The sequence below is a fragment of the Vicugna pacos genome, chromosome 15 (assembly GCF_048564905.1).
Source record: "Vicugna pacos chromosome 15, VicPac4, whole genome shotgun sequence".
NCBI lineage: Eukaryota > Metazoa > Chordata > Mammalia > Artiodactyla > Camelidae > Vicugna > Vicugna pacos.
Window position 1 is genome coordinate 6,435,326 of NC_133001.1, and position 22,391 is coordinate 6,457,716.

The 22,391-nt window shown below is 37.4% G+C and overlaps 2 protein-coding genes across 3 annotated transcripts in view; both read right to left on the reverse strand.

The window, feature by feature from the left end:
- LOC102538218 (retinol dehydrogenase 12-like) overlaps positions 1-22,391 on the reverse strand; it is a 305,649-nt gene that overhangs the window by 8,608 nt on the left and 274,650 nt on the right. The window lies entirely within an intron of this gene.
- ALMS1 (ALMS1 centrosome and basal body associated protein) overlaps positions 1-22,391 on the reverse strand; it is a 135,787-nt gene that overhangs the window by 1,547 nt on the left and 111,849 nt on the right. For both annotated transcript variants that reach the window (XM_072937564.1, XM_072937565.1), the window contains exons 19-23: positions 6,171-6,288; positions 4,891-5,094; positions 4,205-4,434; positions 3,292-3,478; positions 1,258-1,321 (exon numbers count right to left, since the gene is read on the reverse strand). In XM_072937564.1, coding sequence (XP_072793665.1) covers positions 1,258-1,321; positions 3,292-3,478; positions 4,205-4,434; positions 4,891-5,094; positions 6,171-6,288 — 803 coding nt within the window. The remainder of the gene's footprint in view (positions 1-1,257; positions 1,322-3,291; positions 3,479-4,204; positions 4,435-4,890; positions 5,095-6,170; positions 6,289-22,391) is intronic.

Genomic DNA, 22,391 nt, shown 5'->3' on the forward strand with positions numbered 1-22,391 from the left:
TGATTATTCTGGGAAAGGAGTGGGACAAAGGAGTGGAGATAAACTTCTTTCATTCTATATGCAAAGATGTATGGCTACAACATAAGATAATGCCTATGTATTGCTATCATTTTTAAACATGGAAAATAATGTGAAAGAAAAATACAATAATGGTCATATCTACAAAATTCTACATAGAGTTACAGGAAAAGAAAGAACTTATTCTGACTGAAGGATGTCAGGGAAGATTAAGCCTGAGGTGGGTCTTGAAGACTAGTTAGGAGCAGAAACGGGAGTGAGTGAGTGGGGGTGGGGGTGGGAAGAAGTGTTGGCAAGAACAGAGTCGAGGCTTCCAAAGACCCACGGACCACACTTTGAGAATTGCTTGATTAAAGCATCCCTTTGAATTACCTATAAGGAAAGGGTTTACCAAATGGAAAGTAAAAACAAGATTTCAAGAAGAATGCTTTTATTACTAAAGGTAAATTGTTTTCAAGCACTATGTGGGCTATAAAACTGGTCTTATTAAAGGAAGTCTCTAATGAATCCCTAAAAGGTAACCAACCCTTTACTTAGTTACTCAATGGCAGTCTCATGAGCAATGTATACATATCTCTAATTAATTAATAGCCAATGAATGCAATGGCACAAAATTCAAAAAGTATAAGAAGGTAAAAAATTAGTCTCTCTCCTGCCTCTGCTCTCTAGTCACTCAGTTCTTTTTCCCAAAGACAACCACTATCACCAGTTTTTTGGATGTCCTTCCACAGATAGTCTGTGCGTACAAAAGTACACCCATCTATGTAAGCACAAGCACTTCTTTTCAAAAACTACAGACAGTAGCAGCGTACATATGCTTCTGAAATTTGGTTTATTTTTTAAGCCTAACTTACTGTATCTTGGAGACTATCCCCTTATCTATCACTGTATTGGATAAATTTCTAGAAAAAGGACTGCTGAGATAAAGGGTAAGGCCCCAAATAAGTATTTAACTTTATTTCAAAGTAGTTTTTATTTATATTTAAGTTTCTAACAAAGACAAGAGTAAAGCATGCAAATTAGTGGCAATGCTTTGTATCTTTTGTAAATGAATCATCTATTCCATGATTGCTCTTTTTCATCTCTTTTTCAGAGCCATAAATGAGAAACTACTTTTAAAATTAATTTTCTCATGTTTTAACTACAGCATAATGCCTTTATTCTGAGGCCAAGCCTGAGCTCCTGACCAGTTGGTGGCCTGATTTATCCTTTCATAGTTACTTATTCTTTTGGCCTTACCGTTTAGATCTCTGAATCATTTCCTTCTTTCCAATAGGCCTTTTCTTTTGGGCAGCCAGGAAGCCTAAGCAAGAGAAGAAGCGGTTCTTAGTGGATTGTCTTTTTTTTTTTTAATTGAGGTCTAGTGGATTTACATTAGTTTCAGGTGTACAACATAGTGATTTACAATCTTTAAAATTTATACTCCATTTATAGTTATTATAAAATATTGGCAACATTCCCTGTGCTGTACAACATATCCTTGTAGCTTATTCATTTTATACACAGTCGTTTGTACCTCTCAGTCCCTTATCCCTACCTTGTCTCTCCCCACTGGTAACCACTAGTTTGTTCTCTATATGTGTGAGTCTGTTTCTTTTTTGTTATATTTACTGGTTTTATTTTTTTAGATTCCACATATAAGTGATGTAATACAGCATTTGTCTTTGTCTGTCTGACTTATTTCACTTGGCATAATATCCTCCAGGTTGATGCATGTTGTTGCAAAAGGCAAAATTTCATCCTTTTTTTATGGCTGAGCAGCAGTGGTGTCACCCACACCAGCCCCTAAAAACTGAAGGGCCTATGCCTTGATTTTTCTCTGTGTTTCCATACCAGTCCCTGTGAGCAGAAGGACACCTGCCCTGATTTATTTTTATGTTTGTTTCAAAGGTACCTGGCATTTGGCAGAGATGTTTTGCAGCTGTACCTTGAGAGATACACAGTGGTCAACTCCCCAGACCAGTTCTGACTTGACCACAAGAACGAGCCTGCACAGATGAGCACAGATGAGACTGGGATGGGCCTGAAAGTTACCTTAGCTTCATTACCATGCTGACAGCTCAGCCCAGAAGGGTGATTTGTACTCTGCAAGGCACAGTCTGTGCCATGTGCAAAGGACCATGGGAGACTGCGCATGCCCTGGCTGCCCCTGAAAACTCCGTCCCTCTCCTCAAGTCCTAATGACCTATCTGCCTCTTAACCCTTAAATTCCCTTACTCCTCTCCCTTCAGGGAGAAAGTATCTTTGAGCATGAGCTCTCCCTTCTGCACTTCTTGATCAAGGAATAGTTTCTGCTCTGCTATATTGAACCTGGTCTTGTTTAACTGACGTTTGTGATTGAGGGCAAAGGACCCACTGAGGGGTCCCCAACCCTTAGGGGATCAGTGACAGTGGGTTACCTCTTCATAAGGAAGGGTGTGTTGCTGAAAAGCTGTGAGAGGCTGCAGCTGCGGCTTTGTGCCCCATCCTGAGCTGGCAGTGCTGGGCGGTGAGCAATGGCCAAGGCCAAGGCTACACTATGATGACTGTGACAGCAGCCTGAGGGCTTCTGAAGACACAACACCGCAGCACAGAATAGACAGTGCAAATCCAAACACTGACCAGTTTATAAGTAAGCCAGTGGTGAAAGCATCAGGTAGGACTTCATAGTTTTCTCACAGCTTTCACGTGTCATTTTATTGAGATCTTCCATCTAGCATAACTGTTAAGAGCACAGACTTCAGTGCCAGCCCACTTAGGTTCACATCCCAGCTTATAAGGTGTGTAATATTGGGCAAGGTACTTCATCTCTTTTTGCCTCAGTTTTCTCATCTGTGAAACAGGGATATTAATAGTACCCACCTCAGAGAGGTGTTGTAAGCATTAAACAAGAACAGTGTCTGGACAAAACATAAGGGCTATAAAAGTTTATCATTATTGCCACTCTGTGAAGTAGGCCAGCCTGGAATCAGCTCCCCCTCACTGTAAACATTATACTTTTGCAATTTACTTGCTCATGATGACAGAGCTGGTTTTTAAAAACACCTTTTTTTTTGGGTGCACACTGTCATTTTTGAGATGGAGTGACAGGGCAAGAATAAATGGGCTTATTTGGATCATGAAGGTGCTGAGAGTTAAACTGGGCAGATTCTGCTACCGAAAGAGATTTGAGTCTCGGTGAGGAAAGTCACTTTCTGACCATGTAACTTGCCTGGCATTGAGCAGTGCTCCCTTGCATGAAGCAGACTTTGCCCTCTCTACCCAGAAACAGGAAAGTGGACAGGCAGAGCGTACCTCTCTTAGGGAGCAGGGGGTGCACGGGGCCCCGGCAGCCCTGCCATTCCCGCCCAGTGTTGAACAGTGCGTCCCGCTCGCTCTGCAGCATGTTCTGCATCTTCCTCTCCTGGACTATTAACTTCAGGCGCTTTATCCGTTCCCCGGAGCGGGAGATGAAGTCAGGTCTGTGAAGGTGAAGTGATTCCTGAGGAGAAAAAGTCCCCAAGTTCATGTTAATGGTGCAGTCTTTTCTCCAAGGGCCCAGAAAACAGTGCCTGTCTAACAGGTTTGGAAAGCCTGTTTGCAAAGTACGGAAGATATCTAGAGTTGAAGAATGGTCAGACAACTCCCTGCGGGGGAGAGCTCCAGCAGGAAAATCAGAGGGATCAAAGAACTGACTTTGGAATAAGTCAAGAACCAAGACTGTGGCAATTATAAGTCTCCCCAGTGTTGATGGGACAGAGCTCGGCCCACTGTGCTGTTTTAAATTTCCCTTCAAACAAATACATCATTAAATAACAATTCCTTTAGCTCCCTGGGTACTTGTAAAGAAGAGGCTTGGTGCCTTTAAAACTTCATGTTAAGCAGAAATAGGAGTCATGTAAACGGGGGAACAGATACAAGGCTGACACAAACATCAGGCCTCTACTGCACTCCACGTGCAGGTTTCTATCTACAAACCCAGTGAGCAGCTACACAACACCCATCCCTGCCTTGTCGCCAGATACTGAGGGCGACGCACTGCTCGTGATGGCTAACAGTAAGGCAGCCTTTGATCAATGAGTGTGGAAACAGATGAGCTGTGGAGGTGCTAGAAACAAGGCTCACAGGACCGCACTTCAGAAGGCCAAGTCACAGATTTAACTTTTCTGTATCTTGCCCTTTCTTCCTCCTTAAGCATATGGCTAAAATTAACTCAGTGTCACTGCACCTGCAGGGTCACTCTCACAAATGGCTTCGGTGGCTCTCTGCCCAGGCCTGCTAGTGAGCTGGGGCTGTCCATGGGCTGTCCCTGCCAGTTCTGCTCCCGTAGTGGCTCCCTCCAGGGTTTGGTACTGGTGATGGGTGCAAACCAGGCGACACCAGGGCCGTGAAGCATGGGCAGGTTTTCCTTCTTAGGAACAGACTTCACATTTTCCACAGGAACAAACCATGAAACTCCTACAGGAAATATTTTTAAGAAAGAAAAAAGATTTTTCATTTTTCTCATCAGAGACATGTGCATAATAATACAGTCTCTCAGGGACCCTGCTCTCAAGAGGTCACCAGCATGCCCCGAAGTCTGCTTAACTACAGGTATGACTCCGTAATTGTAGGGCTGGATACAGTCAGCCCCCTGCATCTGTGCATGTGGAACCCTTGGATTCAGAGGGCAGTCTGTACTATGCCACTTTACATAAAGGACTTGAGCATTCATGGATTTTGGCATCCACGAGGGGTCCTGGAACCAATCCCCTGCAGATGTGCAGGGATGACCATACTTTAAAAATTTGCCAAGATGGTGCTGGGGGACGATGGGGTCTATACTGAGTCATTTAGAAACAAAGAACCTTAGCATTGCAAGAGACTTGAAATTCACTAGTTTTTCTGCTAGGAAAGTGAGAATCATAAACTGACCTTCACAGCAACTCTGCTTGTTCTTCCTTAACTTTTTGTCTCCAATACAATTGGTAAGGAGCTTTTTCTCTTCTATTTTTTCTTCTGACCAAGAAGTCACATCACTGTCCTCTTCTACTCTAGTCTTGCTCGAACTTGGAGTTGGGAAAGTCATTCCAACATCTCGAGTGTGTTTTCTGACACCATTCACAATCTCCAAGTTACCTGAGGGCAAAAATCACAGATCGTTTCTGGGAGCAGCCTTGAGACTTAATTGGCAGGTGGAGTCACATAAAGCAAATGAAAAGTTTTTAAGGCTTCAAAAATGCAGGCTACTGCCTCCTTTAGGTGGGTGAAGGGGTATGAGCGAGAGGGGTCAGAGAGAGAGAGAGAGAAGGGGCTCTTATTTCTAAGTCGGTTTAGATATTAGAAGGAAAGAACTACTAATATGGATTTAATGGGAAAAGGATTTCAGTTCTGATCCCAAGTGAGAAAGACAGTAAATTGTTACAGTCCTATTGCAGTTACCTAGGTAAGGAAGAGGTTGACAGATGGAAAGACATGACTTGAAGGGAAGATTTTTATCAAGGGGGAAGTTTATTCTTATTTTATAAAATCAAAAGATATAGAAAGTCAAAAAGTGACCTCCTTCCCACTCCTGTTCTCCATTCATTAAGTTTATAACCCCATGATTCCAGATACATTTTTGCACACATTTAAGCATTTCTCTTCTTTCTTTTATTTTTTTAAATACATGTAGTAGCATGCTATATACTGTTCTGTACTTTGCTTTTTCTTTTTAATTATTTATCTTAGCGATCTTGATATATTAGTAGAAAAAGATTCCTCATTCTATGTAGGATTTCATTGCATGGATATAAAATAATGTATTTAACCATTTGGCCATTGATGGACATCTAAGTTGATTTAAATTTTCTGCTTAAACTAAATAATACTTCAGAGGTTAATGCTGTACATGTGTCATTTTGCTCCCATGCGCTGTGTATCTATAGGCTAAATCCCAAAAGTAAAAGTGCTGGGTCAAAGTAATTCTGATAGAAACTGCCAACTTATAAGTACTCCCAACTTATACCCCCACTAGAATGTAGTGTTTCCTTACACTCTTGCCCACAAAATTGCTATTCAGCGTAGACTTCGGCAGAAATCTGACAGGTGAAGAACGGTGTCTGAGTATTTTTTAAGTTTACATCTTTACTTCTTCTATTGGGGGTAAGCTTGAGCATCTTATCACAGGTTTAAGAGCCACCTGTATTTCAATGGAAATGTTTAAAGTAACTTACCTGCTTGGACACCCTTGTTTAACATATGTACATTTTGCTTGATGCAAAAGGTAGAGGTCGAGTTCCAGAAACTACTGGTAGAAGATGAAACAGAGTCAGAAGAAATATGGTCTGTCACCTGGAAAAACCAAAGAGATCCTGTTATCATCGCCTGCAGTCAATGGCACAGTTACCCACAGGATAAGAAAACATACAAGTTGCCAAGAGCCCTTTCTAATCCCATTCAAATCGTTGAGATGAAGCTGCCAGGAAGCTTGTGACAATGTGAACACGCTGCTACAGACTGTGCAATAGAGAGGTGAGTGCTACCATAGTTGGATGAGGGTCTGAGCTGTTTTAAGAAGGTAAGACAAAAAGAGTGGGTATGTTCCCAGGACTTGAAAAGACTCTGAAGAGGATGCTTGCCAAAGATTAGCCTGTTGGGTCTTCAGGATGGAAGTCTGACTTGATAGCAGCATAAAATTCTGATGAGATAAAGAAGGCAGGAGATAATTAAAGAGAATGAGTGAACTAGAGAATGCTTTCCAATAAGATTAGACATCTTATTCAAGGGTAAATGCCAAAGAGCTGCAAGGTCCCATGACAAGTCGTGAATGAGCGCAGTATTGCAAAAAGCACTTAAAGATTTGAGCCCAAAAGGTTTTTTTAGTTATGTTCAGAGCAAGTAGAGATTGCTCTACTAAAGGGAGCTGATGGTGGAAAGTTAGTAGATGACAAACATTATCAAAATATAGTTGGACAAATATGATATAAAATAGTATTTCTTGAACTTGTCCATCGGAACATCTTCTGGGAGCGCGTTCTAACCGAGAACAATGAATTGGAATTTCTAGGTGAGGGGTCTGGGCATCTATATTCTGAATAAATGCCAGGTGCTTGTCTACTTAAACAAGGTTGGAAGAGTAAATTGAAGCCCAAGTCAGGAAAGGAAATGGAGAGTATCCGCTTTCCTGAACAAATAAACTATATACTTCAGGGCCTTCAGGGAAACTGCAACAGAATCCTCGAGAGGAGCTATGCTAGATGTCTGGGGGTAGGAAGTATTTTAATTTTCAAAAAGATAAGCATTGCAAACTGGTGGGTTTAACCATGATGACCTGTAAAATTCCAGAATGGATCATAAACCTGATAATCTGCAAGCATTTGGAGTGTAAAAAAAAAAAAAAGATTAGCAAATTTGAGCCAGGGCTCAGTAAGGCAGGCAGAATGCACCCTACCAGGCGAGTCTCGTTTTCCCCAGTAGGCACGGCCACTATTCGCAGACCAGAGGAATGTGCAGCAGAGTGCAACTCTACTATGTTAAATAATAAATTTGATAAATATACATTTAATAATCTAATTAATAATTTAATTTGATAAATATACATTTAAATTAAATTTGATAAATACATTAAAATGACATAAATAAAAATAATAAATAATACATAAATAATAAAAATAAAATACATTTAAAAAATAAATTTGAATAAAATGAGGGGAAGATGGGCTTATACAGGTTGCATGACAATATAAAGTTGGTGGAGCTAGCTTTCCCATATAATGCACATCTGGAAGGACCTAAATGGCCATCAGGATCCCAAATAGTAAGAGGAATGATGGGCAGATGAAACAAGGGAGGATTGTAAAGCCCTATGCACTAGGCAGGAGGAAGAGCAACAACTTTGATATCGTAGATAAAGCTGAGTCTGGAGTCCGAAGACTGAAGGCAGTCTCAGACCTGCTTTTACTAGCTGTCTCTACTGAGCAAGCCATAACCTCTGTACCAGTTTCTCCATCTAGAAGAGGGAACACCTGCATTTCTGAAATTACAGAAGTGTTACAAAGAACAAGTGATTTAGACTGCAAACGGTAAAAAACTAATATAGAACGATCAGACTATTATGATGTTAGGTCAATATGTATGAGTACAGAAAGGGAGGTGAGGAGAGGTCACTGACCGACAATACACTATACTTTTTCAGCTGTTAGAAAAAAAAAAAGAGGACACACACACGCACATACACACACACAACTGAATCACTAAGCGATACACCAGAAATTAACACAACATTGTAAACCGAGTACAATTAAAAAAAGAAAAGGGAAAAAAAAAGAATGCAGTATTTGGGAATAAATTTAACAACAGGAGTGCAAGGCTTGAACACTGAAAGCTACAAAACACTGGTGGGAGAAATTAAAGATCTAAATAAGTTGTGGGACATTCCACATCAGTCATTTAAAAATGGGCAAAAGATCTGAACAGACACTTCACCAAATAAGACAGAAAAGCGGCCAAAAGCATATGAAATAAGTGACATTATCAGTCATCAGGGAAATACAAATTAGATTCACAATACCACTTCACACCCACTAAGATGGCTATGAAAATAATAATAATAATAAAAGAAGATGGGCAATACTAAGTGTTGACCAGGCAGTGGAGAAATCGGACACTTCACATATTGCTGGTGGGAATATAAAATAGTACAGCCACTTGGGAAAACCTTTGCCATTTTCTTAAAAACTAGACAAAAACTTACCATATGATTCACCAATTCTACTCCTGTATATATCCCAAAGAAATGACAACATATGCAAATGCAAACACAGAAACTTACGTAAATGTTCATAGCAGCATTATTCATATTATCAAAAAAAAAAAAGAATCGAAGTGTCCAACAACTGGCAATTGGATAAACAAAATGTGCTATAGCCATACAATGGAATTCTAACCAGCAATAAAAAGGAGCTACTGATACATACTATAAAATGGATAACCTTGAAAACATCGTGCTAAGCAAAAGCAGCAAGGTGCGAAAGACTAGATATTCCATGCCTTTATTTACACGAGATGTCCAGAAGAGGAAGGCAGACTGGAGGTTGTCTGGGGCTGGGAATGAGGGCTGACTGCCAACAGGTACAAGGGGCTTTCCGAGGTGCCAGAAATGCTCTAAAACTGGATTGTGGTGATGATTGCACAACTTTGTAAATTTACTAAAAGTAACTGAATTCTACACGTAAAATGGATGAATTTTATGACATGCAAATTATACTTCAGTAAAGCTGTTTTAAAAATCACTGTAAAGACATGCAAGAACCAGTAACAGTGCTGTACACCAGAAATTGATACAGCGTTGTGAACTGACTATAATTCAATAAAAAAACCCCAAACAAACCTAGTAACAGTGAACAGCTCTGGAACGGAAAGATGAGTGCCTGGGGAACAGAAGAGAGGACACTCTTTATCAAAGACTCTTTCATACATTTAAAATTTTGTAACAGGTGATTTTATTACCAGTTTAAGAAGTGAGAATAAAGAAAACAAAAACATAGGGAAGAGTGCGGCAATGAGGTTTAATAGCTCAGGTGAGTTCAACAGGAGTAAAACATACTTTAGGCCACAGACAGGTTCGGCTTTCAGAAAGGAAGAGGAGACATCTGCTGTGTCAAGTGCTCTCACCATCTGAAGCACAACACGCTTAGTGCAAAGGGACATGTTTAAAAACAGGAAATCAACAAACTTAGCAACCCAGAGGCTGTCAACTTGGGAAAAGGGAGCAGGAAGTATGACCTGTGAGGAATGGTTCACAGACTGGACCTGAGTGAAAATTGTTCAGGGAAGGGAGTGGGGACCTGAGATGTAGATGATTAGAATCTACTTTCTGTGCCTTGAGAGAGCAGAACTGGAGACAGAGCCAGGAAATCTAATGTAGACAGAATGTGGATCTTTGTAAGTTTTTAAAACCTTTGCTGACCAGAACCTCAAACAGAAAGAGATGCTGATGAGCAGCAAATGAGTGATGGAGCTGTCGAAGCAGAGGCTGAAGCACCTAGTGGGGCAGAGGCAGCGTAAGTGTTGATGGTTCCTTCCAAGAACAAGTCTGAGAACCTCTTGCACTTTCAAAGTACACAACTAATCATGGTCTGCACCACTGGGTGTGAAAGCACATAGGTTTACATCTGATTAAATGAGGAGTCTTGATGTGTGTGTTTCTGTTTCTAGTTCAAATCTCTCTTGCTGATTTAAGTTCACTCCTGCCTATGAAACATTTAAAAATAGAAAACAGTCTGAAATCCTTTCTCAACAAAATACATTTAGTTAGCCTTCTAAGATGGCGAAAATCAAAAGGACAGACAAAAACAAGTGTTTTCAAGGATGTGGAAAAATGAGAACCTTCATTCATTGCTGCTGGGAATGCAGAATGGTACCAATACTTTGGATAACTGTCTGGTAGTTCCTCAAATGGTTAAACATAGTTACCGTATGATCCAGGGAATATACACTCCTCGACACACGCCCAGAAGAAATATAAACTAGGTCTACACAAAAGCTTATATACGAATGTTCATATAGTTTTGTTAATAGTAGTTAAGAAATGGAAGAAGTCTCAATGTCTGTTAAATGATAGACAGATAAAGTAAAGATAAGTAAAATATGTGTATTCATACAATGGAATGTTATTTGGTCATAAAAAATGAATTACATGCTACAGTGTAGATGAACTTTGAAAACACTATGAAGCGAAAGAAGCCAGTCACAAAAGATCACATTATTGTATGATTCCATTTACATGAAACGTCTAGAATAAACAAATCTATAGTCACAGAAAGTAGATTAGTAACCATAGCCTCAGGCAAAGGCAGGGGTGGGAGGTTAGGAGAAATAAGTGACTGCTCATGTGTATAGGGTGTTTACAGTAGGTGTTGAAAATGTTTTAAAATTAAATCGGGGCGATGGTTGCTCGACTCTGTTAATATACTAAAATCCACTAAACAGTTTACTTAAGGTGAATTTTATGTTATGTGAAAGATCTCAAGAAAGCTATAAAAATGTGTTTACTTGTATGTATGAAAACTGAAATACATGTGGATTATAAAGCCTTGTTTTGAGAAAAAAAATCTTCTCATGCTCTATGGTCTTATAGCTCCTGTTACTGAATCAGGGATATGAGAACAATGGAAGGTGACCAACAGTGTCATTTTCATGCAACAATGGACAGTCCTAACAAAAATGTGGGTGGTGGATATTACAGGTATGGTGTAGCACTACACACACACTGTGGCTAGAGCCAAGTGCAAACTGTCAGAATCATGCAATCATGCCATGCTGACTTCCACACTCACAATAATCGCAATGCACAGGCCTGCATCGTGTCTGACAATTTGTGCTGATGACCCACCACAGGATAGAATATCATTTTTGCTGAATTCACTTACTGATGCTCTCAGTAAACAATCCACAACAATCCACTTTCCTTAGTCCATGGGAGAGTCTCAGGCATCTCCTCTAATGATCTCAACAACCCTCAGGGCCTGGGTGTGGATCAGCCCACTCAGTTCTCTGCCATGGGGCCTACACATAAAAATGTAAGTGACTACAAGTCAACTGACTTTATCGGCTACCATGGTTTAAGCTTTCTGTTGCAGAGAGTCTTGAAAGGACACACGTGCTGGCGGGCTTCTTCCATTTCAATTTCTGTTACGGCGAGAGTGAACTCACCTGCTCATGCCATGTTACACCCTGGTTAAAGGAAGTCACAGCCACCATCTGAGAGATATTTCAGGCTTTCTGTAGTACTTTTTAGGTTAATTAAAATCTAAGTGCGACTTACTTCCATATTCACTGGTCAGACACACCATCAGATAGACCCAGGGGGAAAAAAAACTTTTTTGGTGGAAACTGAGCTTAGGAAAGCACACTAAATATAGGGGAAAAGCCATATTGTCTTATATGACCCTACATGCTTATTCTTCATCTTTGAAGATTGTTATTGCTGACCTGCTGGCCAGGTTCCTGCTTGGAGACACTTTTCTATCAGAAAAATGGGTTTATGCTAATTCATGTATAACTACTCAAGTAGAGGACCAGAGATACACATTGATAAGACAAAGTCAAAATCAGAAATACAGTTGATGGCACCAAAAGACAGTCTTCTGAAACGTTTTTAGATATGTGCAGATCAAACTGGCAACTCTAGTTTCAATACCAAAACTTACTAACCAGTAAAGGGTGACATAATTGAAAAGTGTCTGCCTCCAAAATAATGTTTTGACATAGATTAAATTTTGAGAGAAAAGGTTAAAACTTACAGAAGTAGGAACTCAGGTGTTAACTGTCATCATTTAGAAAACCAGAACTGGTCATGCAGTTCTGCGAGTAAGGTAGCTAACTATAAAAAAATCCCTCCCCCACACTGAAAATGCATTGCACCTGCATAATAGGTCTTCAGAAAATTTCTTTTGGTACACGAATGAGTAAAGACTGAAGAGATGGAATGATTCTGGATAATCCCCGAAATCAAATTACAGGCGACAAGACTGTATGTTTAAAATGTAATGGAAATACTGGTCATTAAAATTGAGCTCAAGGAACTCTAACAGGATAGTAAGGTTTCCCAGATAATGGCTGGGTCTGGGGTAGAAAAGAGCTAAAGTCCTCGACTAATATATGGGAAAAACCAGAAGGTTAGCAAATGATCATTAAAGTCTTGTAGACAGTGGTAGAGCCAGATGACGAGTCTCAAAGGATTTTCCATCAGGTTTGAAAATTATAGTCTGGAAGTGGCCCTCTTTTTAAAATTTTCCTTCTCTCCATTCTTCCCCTCGGCTTTAATATTCCTAAAACCTTTATTACGCTCATGACTTAGTCATGAGGTTATATGTATCTATGTTTCTTAGATATTTTCACTTGGATGTTCTGGCCTAACTTCAAGTTTAATAAATAAAACTCCTTCATATTTTAGCCAGAATTCGTTTCCTCTTTCGATCTCTCCATTTCGATAAGGTGTTCACAAACTATTTTAGATGTTTTAGGTAGTAATTTCAAAAGAACCGTGGCTATTAATTACCAAGTCTAACTGACCAGAGCCCAGCTTAACAAAATATTAGATTCTTCTCATAAACTTATTAATATCACTTTCTTATTTAAAAATCTTTACTGACAATTAGCCAACCATTTGGAAATAAAATTATACCTACACAAAGAAAATAAATTCATTATGGATTAAGGGTTTAAGTGCATTGTCCTCTACCCTAAATAAATATTAAAAGGAAAACAGGAGAATTTTGTTTTATAATCTTGAGGTCAGGGAGATCTTTCTTAGCATGGAATAAAGAAAGAAAAAAGTTGTGTACACAATAATAATATTACACTATCAATACAATTAATGCTCAAGAATTAATAAGAAAAAAATCCTCAGAGAAAAATGGACAAAGGATATATAAGAAACCAATTCTCAAAATAAGACATAAATAGCAATCCTTGAAATCTAATATTATGCAATTTAAAGCAATGAGTGTTTCCACACAACAGATTAGCAAATATTAAAAAGACTGATACCACACATAGTTGGCAAGGGAATGAAGAAACACATTCTCTTGTACTTTTGGTGGGCACATATATTTGTGCAAAATTTCTGGAGGGCACATAGTTAGGGGTGGGGAATCTATAGATTTCTGACAGTCCTTATAAAGTTTCTATTGTTAATGATCTACTTAGGATTTAAAACTTTCTGGTCAAATTTCTTAATTTATAGTTTCCTAGAAAATGATCCATCTAATTTAGGTTTTAAAGTGTATCAGCCTAAGGCTGCACGCTGTGATCATCTTGAAGAAAAATCACTTCTTTGACTGTGGTTATGCCCTTCCATACCACTAATGCTGATCCTTTTTCCCATGGTCAGAATAAGCAGAGATTTGATCTTTTTTTTTTTTTTTAAGAAACAGATCCTGGTTATGTTGATCAATTTTGGAGAGTAATTTATAGAGTACTTTATTTCCTAATTGAGATTGTTCAACTAAAGTATCATTTAATTGAAGGCTATATGTTTTCCTCTAAATATAGATTTAGACACAGCCCATAAGTTGTGGGTATGTGCTCTTACTGTCTTTAATGAAAAGGAAAAGTCTGTAATTTCAATTTTTAGTTCTCCTACAGCCCAAAAGTTTAGAATGTTTTAAAATGTTTATTGCATGAAAGAAAATTACAGTTGGTAAATTCCAAATTGTATTGTATTGTGATTAGAAAATATAAGCTTAGTTATAAATCTGCTTTGGGGATTTATCAATATTTTGCCTAAATATACAGTTAATTTTTATAAATATTCCACAGGCGTTTGGAACAACTGTGGATGCTGTGTTTTGGGAATAAAGCATTATATAGATATTTTAAATTAAGCTTATTAATAGTGCCATTAAAATCTTCCATATCTTTTTTTATCTGTTCTATGTCAGAATCTGATAAAGGCAATTAAAGTATACCATTCTTGTACTTTGGTCACATTCTATATTATAATTATGTCTGGATGAACATATGAATGCATTCCAGTTGAAAGCACAGCAGTAACTTTAAAAATCTTTACAGGAGCTTTCATACACTGCAGGTAAGAATGTAGCAATCAGAAACTAATTTGTACTAATGTAGAAAATTAAGTATACATAGAGCACGTGATCCAAGAGTTCCAATTCTGGGTATATGTGCCAAAGATAAGTCTCACACAGGTCCGTAAGGTGTCATGAACAAGGATGCGCACTGTTGGTGTGTTGCGTGTTGGGAACTGACAGCAACCTGGGTGTCCATTACAGGGAAAGTGTGCAGGTAAATCTGTAGAGGCACTCAGTGGAGTACTATGCAACGATCAGAAATCTGAATTAGACGTATGTATACCAGTGTAGATGAATATTAAAAACACAATGCTTAATGAAAATAAGATAAATGATGTACCTTCTATATAATCTGATAACACATGGACAAATACAGAATACATATTTTGTAAGAACTCTTGTGAGTCAAAAGATCTACATAACAAGGCTAATTACATGTGGGAAGATGGGGATGAGGATGGGATATGGGATCAAAATTTTTAAGAGAGGCCAAGAACCTAGGACTACATTTAGCTCAACCCTTGGCATCTGAAGTTAAAAGAAAATTTTACTTCATCTTGGCATAGAAACTGTGCATAGTGCATTTCTAATTCTGTTCTTTCACTCTGCTTCTAGAAGGATTTCGTATGACTAGACTGGAGGTTCAAACTTATACCTTAGGCAGAAACTAGAATACAGTGAAAAGCTTGAGAATTATCTTTTCCAGCTTACAACTAGCATTTTGTGTGTGTTTGATCAGTCTGGCTGAGGTCACTTTTTAATAATGTTGCAAAAAACAACTTTTATGGTTTCTTACTAGAAAATATAAGAACAAAAAAGTATAAAGGTAAAATGTATGATCCCATAATTTTAAGATAATCTGCTAATATTTAATTTTGCTCCAGTCATATAAACACATGTATATATTATAGCTTGCTTTTTATCTCTTAACATACAACGAAACTTATCCTTGGGTTCAAAGATACTGCTTTTGACCAGTGTTTCTCTCCATATGTGTCATTGTAGAGAGTAAAATGAAATTAGCCTGTTTTATAAAAATGTAAGAATCACTGGTAAACACTTACACTTCAACATTACTAAAGCTCTCATTTATTTTACTCCCTCATGGAGGACTCCTTGGTAGTTATTTTGTGCTGTTCGTTTGCCCAACTGCTATAAACATGAGCAACTGGAAATAATGAGAGATCAAAAATACAGAGAAATCATTCATCTTCAGCTTTTTCTCCATTTTTGTACTGATAGCAGTAAACTATTCCTCTTCCCTGACCCCAGTACACAATCAGACACTGAGAAAAAAAGATTGGAAAGGGAGGGGGAAAGAAAAACAAGGAGAAAGAGCACAAGGACAAACAGCAAGAACACGAGAGAAAGAGAGGAGAGTGAGAAAAGTGAGAGACACAGCAGAGACAGGAAGACAGGAGATGGCAGGCGGTGGGGAGGAGGAGGGCGCGAGTACACAGAACGTGGGTGCACAGAGGCAGCGGGAAAGCAGACAGTGCAGATACTGCAGGGAGAAGCCCAGGGCGAGACTGCACAGACACAGAAAGAGTGAGTCAGAGAACGAGCAGGAGGACCAGGCAGGCAGCCGCAGGTATTGTTACATTGACTCTTAACCTCTCACATGTACAAAGAGGAAAAAATATCCTGAGTACACATTTTCAGGAAAAAAAGGCATTAGCATATCTAAGGAAACCTGGGTTAAAGATAAGGCAGGCTGTTCAGAAAAGAAGAAATACATATGGTTGATAAACACACAAAAGAAAATAAAAATTCCATGGGTGTGATTAAAGAAATGCGAATCAGAATACATACTATATTTCTTGCCTATTTGACTGTCAAATATTGGCAGGGACTAACCAAAATATTACTACACATTACTGATGAACAAATACTTGAATCAACATTTTTGGAGGACAATTTAGTAATGTGGATTAAACGTTTTTAATGTGCATACTTGGTAAGCTACAAATTCCATGTTTAAAAGTGTATCTCAACAGGAAAATTCATAAAGATGTAGTAAGACTACCCAACAAAGGGCAGATTATGATACAGAAAAATTCAAAACAACTTAAATATCTGTCATAAGGGAACTAACTAGATAAATACTACATTTATACAATGGAAGCCATTAAAGCTATTAAAAATGACTATATAAATCTTTATTGATAAAGAAAGATAACTATGACATATTAAGTGTAGAGCTTCAAAGCAATATACATAGATTGATATCATTTTCTTGGGACTGTTGTTTGTCTCCATATAGAAGCATGACTGTAAAGACTGATATAAAATCAGTCTGTTTTATAAAAATGTAAGAAACACTGGTAAACATTTAATTGAACATTAATAAAGCTCTCATCTTATGCTCTTGTGGAAGTTTCTTCATTTGGCGTTTAGCTGCATTAGAACGCAGACCTAATAAAATAGATCCAAGATGTGGGTGAATCATAAAATGCAAACCTGGAAGCTTATTTATGAAAATATTAATCATGACTGTTTCAGGATGGTAGGAATTACGGGTGACTTTCAACACCTTAATATTTTCTGTATTATCTAAACTCTTCATATTTAGTTATCTTTTTACTTTTACACTCAAAAGAAATAGACATCTTCTTGGACAAAATATTTGGTAATAAAGGTAAGCAGAAGCTGTCCTCACAGGTAAGTCCTCCACTCCACAGTCTATGATGAGGAAAAACATAAATATTGTTCTAGTTGAGAGGAAGGAGCTTACAGAAAAGGAAGACATCAAACATTAAAGGGAGAGGAGGAGAAAACACGGAGAAAACAGCTGAATGGATTTTAGAAAATATGACAGCACAAGGCAGGTTTAATGAACCTTTCCTTCCACAACGGAAAGACAAACAAAAAGCTTCAAAAAGTGAAAAGAATATTCAGAATCTAGGGAAACAACTGAACTCATACCACAAAATTCCAGAAATAATGTCTAATGAACAACTGGGAATAAATGTAAGAAGCCACCACGAAGCTCTTCCTACATGAAGGAAGAGAAGGGTACAATACAGAAGGGTAAAAGGTGAGTCAGCTAAATTCAGAATACCCCACTGGTATCTCAGAAAAGGGACTTGAGGTAATAAGTGGCTCGAGAGGAAGAAAAATGTTCCCACTGGAGACACGTTCCCTGTGAAAAAAGAGCTCCTTCTACCTTAGCCAGAATGGTTTACTATATACCCACTCTGGCCAAGAAGAAGTTGGAAAAAGGTATGGGAAATAATCTCTCAAGTCTAAATATCCGACTTGCATTACTAAAAATTGCTAGAAAAAAATACAGCCTCAGCTACATCACTGCCCACAAAACAGCGACATGAAAGCAGCCACCAGCTGACTGCACAGTAGTACAACAAAACCCTAAGGGCATGTGCTACAGAATGAGATACTTTCCTTACCTCCACACTTGGTAAGGTGGCCATCAGTTCATCTGTTTCAAAACAACGGCAGAGAAAAGTGTCACTGCTATAGCTGTCCAGAGTCCTAGAATCAACTACTATCTCTCTGTCTCTCCCAAACTTTGAGGAGCGAAAGAGACACAGCCACATACAATTAGCCTTCAAGTCCATGTCCTGGGAAGGGCACTCAAGCAGTATCTTGTAAACAGGCAATAAGGCAATCAAAAAGAATTCAATTACATTCCTTGTGGTCAAACAAATGGTTTCCACAGAACTGTTCAGAGACAAAGGTAATCAGAAAACAAAAGAGAAGGATTTGTGAAAATATTCTATAGTATTAAAGTAGAAGAAAGGAAGGAAAAAAAGAAAGAAGGGAAAGAAAAGGAATTTATTTTGCTGGAAGGTTTACCCATTTTAGTCAATAAATAAGTTTACTCTCACTCTAGAGAAAATTTAAAAAAAAGAACATGGACTTAATGAAATAGAGCCAAGATAAGCTAGGACATCAGAGGGAGAAGAAAAGGTAGTTAACAAAATCAACACAATTCGTTAAAAAAAAAATGAGTATCTACCATGTGTTAGAAAACCAAGGATGGGCATCAAAAAAACCAAAAAACTCAGCACAAAAATTATAGCATTACATCACTGCAGAACTAATTTATGCAACAGAAAACAGAAATGTGATAAAAAATAGAGAAAACTTAGCCAGCAAAGTAGACTACAGATTGAAAAAGTCTCCTGAAATGCAGAGAAAAAGATGCGAGAAATGAAAATAATTAGAATGCTAGAAGAGAAAGACATACAGTAGAGATCTAATGTTCAGTTGAGTGGCACTGCCCACATCCCGCACTCCTAAGGCATAAAACAGGTTGAGAGGAAAGGGAAAAATGTTCCAGGGTACAATTCTAGAACTTTTTTTTTTGCTAAAATTAAAGCAAATTTGAATGTACAAGGGATATAGAGTTACTTGATACCAGAAAAAAATTAATACCCAAAATATATGAAACAAAACTGATAGAAATGAAGGGAAAAACAGACAATTCAACAATAATAGTTGGAGACCGCAATATAACACTTTCAAAATAGCAGAGCAATAAGGAAGTAGAAGGCTTAAACACTACGAACCAATGAAATCCGAGAGACATATACAGAATACTCCAACCAACAACAGCAGAATACACATATGGAATGCTCTCCAGGGGCCCATATGCTAGGGCATAAAACAAGTCACGACACAATTATAAATAATACAAAGTATGCTCTCTGACTACAACGGAATGAAACTGGAATCAATAAGAAAATCTGGGAAATTAAAAAAAAAAGGATAAAATATATATGGAAATTAAACAATACACTCTTAACGACCAATGGCCAACGAAGAAAGCACAAGGGAAATTAGAAAATACTTTGAGATAAATGAAAACGGAAACAGAACATAGCAAAACTTACGGGATGCAGTGAAGGCAGAGCTCACAGAAATGTGTACCTCTCAAAGTCCATAAGAAAAGAAGAAAGATTTCAAATTTGTAATCTCATCTTCTACCTTAAGAAACCAGAAGAAAAAAAGAGCAAATAAACCCAAAGCAAGTAAAACAAAGGAAATTATAAAAATCAGAATGAAAATAATTGAAATAGAGAACGAAAAAGAAAAATCAAAGAAGCCAAGAGCTAGTTCTTTGAAAAGGCTAACAAAAATGGACAAATCTTTAGCCAGACTCACCAGGGGAAAAAAGAGGGAAAACTCAAATCATTTAAATTAAGAATGAATGAGGGGATGTTACTACCAATCACACAGAGATGAAAATGATAATAAAGGAATATTATGAACAATCACATGCCAACAAATTTAAGATAATCTAGATGTAACAGACACATTCCTAGAAAAAGAATTTAACCAAAACTGACTCTAGCAGAACAGAAAATCTAAACAGACTTGTAATAAAGAGACTGGGTCAGTAATCAGAAAACCTCCTCAAAAGAAAAGCCCAGGACCAGGATTCACTGGTGAATTCTTAAAAACATTTAAAGAAGAATTAGCAACAATCATTCATAAACTCAAAAAAGAAAAAAAAGAAAAAACAAAAATAGAAGGATTACTTTCCAATTCATTCTATGAGGACAGTATTACCCTGATAACAAAGGAAAAAGACACAATAAAACTACAGATCAATACCCCTTATGAATATAGAAGGAAAATCTTCAACAAAATACTAGCAAACTAAATCCAGCAGCACAGAAGGATTGTACACCAAAACCAAGAGGAATTTATCCCAAGAAGGTAAGGTTGGTTCAACATACAAATATCAATCAATATAATACACCATATGAATAAATGAAGAAAATACATGATTAGTTCACTATACATAGAAAAAACATATGGCAAAATCCAAAACCCTTCCATGATAAAAAAAACACTCAACAAAATCAGAATAGAAGAGAACTTCTTCAACCTGATAAGGAGCATTTACTAAAACAAACAAACAAACAAACAAACAAAAAAACCCCACAGTTAACATCATGCTTAATGACCAGAAAGCCTTCTCCCTAAAAATCAGGAACAAGACAAGGATATTGATTCTTGCTACTTCTATTTAATACAGTACTGGAGGTTCTATAGCAAGGGTAGTTAGGCAACAAAGAAATAAATGACTTAAGATTGGAAAAAAGAAGGAAAACTATCTCTATTTGCAGATAACACAATATTCTATATAGAAACCCTAAGGAACACACAAACACATGTACACAAACACAAATTATTTGAGTTTATAAACCAGTTTAGCAAGCTTGCAGGATCCAAGATAAATTTAAAAAAAAAACCCCACAGTATTCTTGTATACTATTTTTGTATACTAATAAGGAAAATCTCAAAATGAACTTAAGAAAACAATACTAGTTACAGTGGTATTAAAAAGAATAAATATTTAGGGATACTTTTAACGAAAGAAGTGCCAAATTTCAAAGAAGCAAAAAATATGAACATCATTGAAAGAAATTAAAGATGATCTAAATAAACAGAAAGATATCCAGTGTTCATGGATTAGATTTAATATTGTTAAGATGGCAATACTCCCTAAACTTATCTACAGATTCAATGCAATCCCTAAGATTCAAGTTGTCTTTTCTTCTCTTTTGGTGAGGGAGAGGGCTGGAAACTGACAAGCTGATCTGAAAATTCCTATGGCTCAAGATAGCTAAAACAGTCTTGAAATAAGAAAAAACAAAGTTGGAGGTCTTACCCTAACTAGACAGTATGATACTGGCATAAAGAGAGACATATAGGTCAACAAAATAGGATTAAGAGTCCAGAAAAAAAAAAACCCTTACATTTATGATCAACTGCTTTTTGCCAAGGGCACCAAAACAACTTGACAGAGGAAACAATAGTCTGTGCAGCAAATGGTACTAAGACAACTGGACATCCACAGGCAAAAGAGTGAAACTATACTACCTCACATCACATACAAAAATTCACTCAATTGTGTGCGGTTGGTGAGATAGTAAAATGGTGCAGCTGCTGTGGAAAACAGTAGTATGATGGTTCCTCGAATAATTAAAAACATAAAAACATGATTCAGCCATTCCACTTCTGGATATGTACACCCCCAAAACTGAAAACTTAGTCTTGAACAGATATTTGTACACTTAAGCTCACAGCATCATTCATAATGGTCTAAAGCTGGAAGCACGAGTGTCTATTGATGGGTAAATGAATTAGCAAAATGTGGTATACACACATCTTAAAAAGGAAAACAATCCTGTCAGATGGTACAATATGGATGAGCCCTGAAGACATTATGCTAAGTGAAATACACTTGTTACTAAAAGACTAATATATCAATAAAACTGGAAGAAAAATTAATATAATACATAGAATTTACAAGAGGAAATGGTTAAGATAATAAATTTTGTTGTGTGTATATTATCACAATAAGAATTTAAAAATAATGAAGAGATTCAAATACTTAGGAATAAATTTAAGCAAGAAGGTATAAGACTGGTACCCTGCAAATTACAAAACATTGCTGGAAGAAATTAAAGACCTAAATAAATTGAAAGACTGTGTTCATGGATTGGAAGACAATATTGTTAAGATGGCAATAAACCCCAAAGCAAGCTACATATTAAATGCAATTAATATCAAAATCTCAATGACGTTTTCAGTGGAAATGAAAAAGCTGATTCTAAAATTTATATAAAGACACAAGGGCCCTGATTGGCCAAAAGAGCCTCTTAAAAAAAACAAAGTTGGAAAACTTGTACTTCTCAATTTTAAAACTTACAAGGTTACAGTAATCAAAACAGTGCAGTAATGGCATATAGATAGGCATGCAGATCAAAGGAACAGAATTGAGAGCCCAGAAATAAACCCTCATATCTATGTTCCACTGATTTTTGACAAGGATGCCAGGACCACTCAATGGGGAGAGAATAGTCTCTTCACTAACTGGTGTTG